The sequence below is a fragment of the Parus major genome, chromosome 2 (assembly GCF_001522545.3).
Source record: "Parus major isolate Abel chromosome 2, Parus_major1.1, whole genome shotgun sequence".
Taxonomy (NCBI): Eukaryota; Metazoa; Chordata; class Aves; order Passeriformes; family Paridae; genus Parus; species Parus major.
In genome coordinates, this window is record NC_031769.1 from 39167907 (window position 1) to 39174838 (window position 6932).

Below are 6932 nucleotides of genomic sequence, written 5' to 3' on the forward strand. Positions count from 1 at the left end.
TTCACAGGCAGCACTTTTTGTGAAAGCAAATTCTTAACTTTTTCTAGCAAGGAATTACCCCTGCCATAATCTAGGCATTCACAATAACTTAGCTGCCTTTTTCTTCATCCCAAAATAGATCCCAGCCAAGACACAGCCAGCACTTATTTAGTAGATATTAGTCATGGAAAATGAAAAGGAATCAGCCTAGTGCAAAAATGAGTAAGGGAAAAAATAAATCTTCACTTTACATTTTAGGGAAGCATAGTTTTTTAAGACAGTATTTCCACATACACACTCTAAATACATGACCCCATAGTAAAAACACAATAGCTGAAAAAAACAGCAAGGTTTTCATATAAGTCCTCAGTTCACCCCACCTGCAAGCAGATCTCAGCTACCAGATCCTCTGCACTGTAAAAGCAACAGTAGCAGAGGGCAGAGTAGGTCAAACAGCACAGTTCCAACACACAGGGGATGCTTCTCTGTAATTCCCACTTCCTCTCCACAGTTTCCACCCACATGCCTCATTCACAGGAAACTCCAGTTTGTTTGGAGGCAGACTCCAGACATTCTGTTAAACTGGGGCAACAGTTTTGACAACAGGTGCCCAATCCGGAAGCATCTACTTAAGTTTAAAAAAAAAACTGCAAGTCTGTTTTCAAGTTTAAAAATATTCTGGTATTTCAGGATACTAGCTTAGCACTACTGCCAAGAAAGTATGTCTAGATGCCTTACAGCATAACTACATCTTATGAAAAATACCAGTTCTCGTTCTGTATAAATTGTAGAAAATTTAAACTTCCAGTTAGTTTGAATAAGAAAAAGTCCAACCAACCAACGACAAAAATCCTGAGCCACAAGAAATCTCAAAATCTCTCACAGTAGGATTCTGGGAAAGAAGATGACTCACTTATACCTCACAAACTGTCATATACTGAGAGTTCAAATGAAGATTTGAGTAAGGTTCTACTCTTCAAGTTGGCATTGCGCTAATCTAAAATCACCTTCAAAGTGCAAGACAGAAGAGCTGGGGAAAGGGAAGGTCTAGATGGTACATTACTAAGGATATAATGCAAGGGCAGAGTCAAAAAAAAAACACAAAAACTTTTAGGAAAGAGGATGCTGAAGGAAGATATAATACAATGACTACAGCACTGGGAATGCTTCTGCTAAAATGGGACTTGCTAGAATTAATAAGCCTGGGGTATTTCAAGGTTATGAAGCACTCCAGCATTGCTGAAATAAGACAACTGATGCCAGTACATCCAAACAGGACAACCATTTCATTTCACAGCTTTGAGTCAGTTTAAGAGACTGGAGGAGGAAAAACAAAATCTCAAAAAATTCAAAAACCTTTGAGCTAACAGCCTTTCCTGGGCAGAAGTCACAAAAGCATCCAGACTGTCAGAAAACACCATATGGATCAATATTCTGAAATGTTACTTCAGGCAACACAAGCTGTACAAAGGCTACACAACTCCACTCATGTGACACAGGACAATTTACAGAGACAACTGTAATTCCCACAAAGAATAAGCATTCACTTTTTTCTCTACATTTATGAAAATGGAATAGCCTTCCTGCTGTACAGTCCTGGCACTGTTATTGAAAGAATAAAATATTTAGTCTTCTGTGTAGGTAAAGAAATGATAAAAAAATTTGTAAGATATCCTCTAAAGACAAAATGACTGCAAACTGTTTAAGAAACAAAGTTTTCTAAACTTACATAAATACGGACACACAGATACATAACTAAAATGGCTCCACCTACTGGTTAAAATGTACATTTTATAAGTTATGACACCAGAGAATTTCATTCCCAGTGAAACAAGGAACTCTGAGGGTGCCACACACAAACACAAGACTCTTAGACAGATAATCCCTCCTAATAATTGTTGAGATATGCCAGCAAGGTAGATTTAGGACATTTCAAACACATGTTGGTCTGTTTTAAAAGTAATGTAGTATTTTCATCTACTGGTAATTTTGCAAATATAAATTTATAAATTAAAATATTTAAAATATTGTAAGATAATCTGTAAAAGAATAAAAATTCTCATTTTACCATTCAGATATTTTCTGATCTACACAGTAAGAAGTACTTGGTGCTCATCTCCATGTCCTCATTTACCACTCAACTGAACATCACTATTCATATCACTATTTCAAAACATCAGCTGAACACCTATCTTCATTTTAGCAAAAAAATCTGATGTATCTCTAAGCTTTATCATTCCAGAATGTGCTATACCAAAACCATTACAGTATTCATTGGAGACCTTCTCTAGCTAAGTTTGAGTATACTCAAAGTTGTACTCTGATTTTTATCTAACACTAGTTATAGAGCATTTCTATTTACTAAGTATCACTATTGCTTCAGGGACACTAAAGTTCCTGCACAACAGTTACCCTTGTGCAAGGGGCATCAATATTCAAAGGCCCACAACAAATTTGGTGACATGTCAAAAGTCACCTGCAGAAGTGGATAAATGACATGAATATAAAGCAACAACTACTCAATTTGGTACACCCCCAGCTTGTTCTGGACAGAAAATAGAACTACTACAATGAACTGTAGTGAAAGTTCTCAAATAACACAACAAGGTTTTGACAGCCATGGTAACTTGTCAAGAACTCAGAAAGACTGCCAGACAGACACTTAAAAGCTTACAGAGGCCACAACACCGTGCAAGCTGTACGAGGTACGCACTGTACCCAAACAGCACAACACAGAAAAGCAGCTTGTCTCTCCAAAGTCATAGCTTCAAGTCTACAAGGCTGGCAAGCCAGTACAATTCTCTCTGATCAGGGCTATTCAGCTAGGGCACTGTCACACAGCTATAGCTGTATTGCTTTAACTTGTGCAGAGCATTTGTTCAGCCAGATGCCACAAACTTGTGGGGGAGGAGAGTTTCCTGCACAGTCCTCAATTATGCAGTACAAACATACCCTCGGTTACCCTTGCCCAGCCATAAAGGGAAACACCAGTTTGAGCTTACTATGTTAGCAGGAAAAAAAATGTGCATGCACCAGTGTAATATTCTTCAGAGACCTGTCGTCTGACTTAACATCATAGAAGCTCTGAAATAAGATGACAGCAGAGGACAGTGACTGTAACCCACCTGGTAATGTGCATGCACAGCTGCTAAAAAAAAATTTTAAAGGCTGTAGCCAACCACGTAGCCACTTCAGAAAAAACACTGTGACACTAATGCCCTCTTCAGTGAGATAAGGCGTACCACAGTACTTCACTGGTTTGATTAGGAAAGCCAGAAGGAGATGCCTGGAAACATGCCCTTCCCCAACACAGCCACTTTCAGTTCTATCATCATCCACAGGAGAATTGATGATAAAAACATGTGCTTCATTGAAAGAAGACACAAACAAACCCATTACTTAACTATACTGCATGGTCTACAACCTTGTGAATATTTTGATATACATGAAGTAGTATCAAATACTAACAGAAGAAAAGTTTCTGTCTACTTTAAGATAACAAAAGTATTTTGAAAATATTATCTGCAAAACATCTAGAGACAGAACTGCACTACACGTTCCTTTAAATGCTACTTATAGCTGCTGCAAAGAAGCCAAACAAACTGTGTGGTAATGAATATCCCATAATGACAAAAGCTAGAACTAATATCACTCATCTGTATCAAGTAATGCAGTATCAAGCATTTTTACCATAACTGTCAAACTCATCACTGTACAGAAAACAAACTACCAAATGTCCCACCCCTATTTCAAAAAACCCAACAAGAATTACCATAAGTAGCTGTTGAGGGAAGAGGAAAAACAAGACAAGCATACAACTCCTCCTTGCACTCACAACCTCCAGCTGTTTTCAAATCAGACTTCCTGAGGCTGTTGCTCATCCATTTACTAACCTCAATGTATCTGTCTTCCAACATTTGTCCAACCTCCCCTTCAGTTCACACTGTATGCTTTGTATAGCAAATACACCTGTGAATCCCTACACCGAGAGTTTCTTTTGTTTGTTCTGAACTTAGCACCTAAAATCTGATTTGACTGTGTGCCTCCTCTTCCATGTTCACCTACTTTCGCCACAGGAATTTTGTGGAGCCTTACCATATCACTGTTCCATCATCTCTACTAGGCTGACAAGCCCTAGACTGTTGAAACCTTTATCATCTTTGAACTAATTCGTATCTTCTTGTTATTCAGTGAACATTTCCCAATAATAATGCATCTAAGATGAGGGGCAGAACATCTAAGAGTACGTAAGGTATGAAAGAACCATGGATTTATACAGTTATCTGTCTTTCTCCTACTATATTTTCTGGCCATCCCAGATGCTCTGATCATCAGTTGCTCTCTGGTTGTAATAACAGGTGTTTGTTTTACCTTGCCCTCCAACTTTCAAGTACATATTGCCACCAACCAGGTTCCTCAAAACACTAAAGTTATAAACACTTATTCATTCTTTTCTGTAAGACTGGACCTAAAGTAAAAAACAAGCAAGGTTAAAGGATTTATTTGTATTTTCTATTAACTAAATGGGTGGCAGCATGTGACTGACAGAAGTGTTCCTCCATAAGAGAGCCACCAGATCTTAACTCATTACCTTTCTAATACCCTGTGAACATAGAAACACCAAAGGAAGGAAGAAAAGGAATTTTCAAGGACTCCTCTGATTACACTTCTGTACTTTTAAGTCACAGCAATGAAGCTCTCACGCTTGATCTGCACTTTTTTACAAAGTCCTTTCATCTTATTGAGATGTTTATTACTGAAAAAGTTATGCACATGTAAGCAGTTTCAGCAAGCTTTGCTAGCAAGAAAGTAGCCTGTCCTGTCAAGAAACACAGGATTAGAAAAATTAAGTCAAGCTCTATTGTCAGAAATACTCATCTTTTGGATTAAGCAGCTCTCCTGTATATAAATTACACCAATATAAAATTACACCTCTTGCACATGAAACCCACAACAAATCCAACACTGCTATACTATGCAATTGCCCAAAGATCATCATGTCCTGTCTATCTGTAAGCCATTTACTTGATGTGTTTTCCCCAGAAATTCCTCTTTTCCAGCTCCTACCAACTCTTCTGCTCTCACTTCTCTGACCATTTCAACTCAGCTGGAATTACCTCCCAAATACATTTTAGCACCTAGGTCAGGTATTGCTTTGCAGGGAAAGCAACCTGGATCACTCCAAGCACCTCTGTTCGAAATACCTGCATAAAAAATAACCACACAGGAAATGAAAAAATGAACAGCAGGAGTTTATCCCAAAAAAATTAACTTCTATTACAGCAGAACCTAAATGACTGCTGCCATACCTGGCATATGTGCCCAGGGCACACTGACTCTCACGACATCTGCAATACTCTTTCCATTTGGATTCACCTGGGGGTAACCATTACCATCTTCCACTGCAACCCCACACTTGAAGCTCCAAGCTTTTCAACTCCCTCCACACAGCTGAGTATCTCCTTACTATATGGGAGTATTCTCCTGACAGCTGAGATACCCCATACAGAGGGGCAATGCAGTTTTAACATGAATTAAACCCATTAAGCAATCTGCTCCTACACAGAATTTACCTTGACCAAGTTAATGTGAATTGGGAATATTTTTTTTTTGCAGCAGTGGCAAGATGGAGAAATCGTCTAGAACACATCTGCAAAACCTTTTTGACATGGGGACAAACATTATCTTCTGAAGTCAACATACAAAGATTGCAACATTTGCAAAATTCATGGCCCTTTGAACCACTAACTTATCAACGCTTCTGTTATAACAAAGGAAAAACACACTGAACATACTGATGTCACAGGAAGCAAGTACTTCATTAGACTGCCAATTTTATCAAATGTGACTCAAGTCTCTCCTTGAAGAGTAACGGAAAGATGATGAAAACTCATGTGTTCTCAGAGTTATTTCTCTGTCCGTCACGGCACTCCTTGTGTGACAAACTACACATCCCTCCTCTTCAGGCACTGAAGACAAATCCCTGTGCGACACCTTTTTGGAAAAGGCCCTGAAGGAGAACATCAGAGTAGGAGCTCAGAGGCTCATTAACAAAATCCAGACCTTGAGTCATCTGAAGGGAGGGGAAATTACAAGCGTGGAACCACATGTATTTTTCAGCAGCACAGGAAGGCAACACATGCCTACTTCACTGAGCCACCCGGCCCCACAAGGAAATGAACCCAAGCTCCGTAGTTTTACCCATCTCCCCCTCACCAACACTTCCACTCCCCAGCACGGGAAGCCCGCCGGGGAAGCGTGCCGACCCCACCGCCGCGCACCGAGGACAAGGGGAAGCTCGCCGCTTGCCATGTGTGCGCACTTCTCCCTCGCCCAGGAACTCGTCAGCCAGCGGGGCAGGGAGAAAGGCGAGGCCAGGGGCGGCCGCACCGCCCACCGCCGCCGGCACAAGCCCTGCGGGGCTCTCACAAAGGAACGGGGGGGTGGACGGGGCAGCCGCGGCCGCCGAGCACAGGGAGCCCGCGGCCGAACAAAAGGCTCCGGCCCCGCCGCCACCCCCCGGGGATGGGGAGGGACACGGCCGCGCGCACGCGGCAGGCACGCGGGCACACCGGGGGAGAGGGGCCGGGACCGGGACCCCCGCCCTGAGGGTCCCGCCGCCGAGGGCTGGGGAGCCACGGCAGGGTCCCCGCCGCGTCCCCCGAGCCCCGGCAGGAGGGCAGCGAGACGGCCCCGGGCAGGACGCGGAGCAGCGCTGCCCCGTGGCGGCCCCTTTGTGCGCCCCCCACCGCACCGCACCCCCCGTTACCGTGGTGAGCAACGGTCTCATCTGCTCGCCCGCCCGCTCCTCTTCCATCGCGGCCCCGCCGAGATCGCCCGGGAGACTGAGCGAGAGAAACGGGCGCGGAGCGGCAGACGAACGGCGAGCTGGAACCGGACGCGGGGGCTGCGCTGCCTGGCGGAGGCGGGCGGCACCGGTGCCCTCGGGACGG

General features: G+C 43.0%; 1 protein-coding gene across 4 annotated transcripts in view; it reads right to left on the bottom strand.

Moving 5' to 3' along the window:
- The window catches only part of SLC4A7 (solute carrier family 4 member 7), a 97834-nt gene extending 90908 nt beyond the window's left edge, over positions 1-6926 (bottom strand). For all 4 annotated transcript variants that reach the window (XM_033511911.1, XM_015618366.1, XM_015618363.1 and 1 more), the window contains exon 1: positions 6749-6926. In XM_033511911.1, the coding sequence (XP_033367802.1) occupies positions 6749-6796 (48 nt within the window). In that variant the 5' untranslated portion in view covers positions 6797-6926. The remainder of the gene's footprint in view (positions 1-6748) is intronic.
- Positions 6927-6932: the final 6 nt, after the last annotated feature.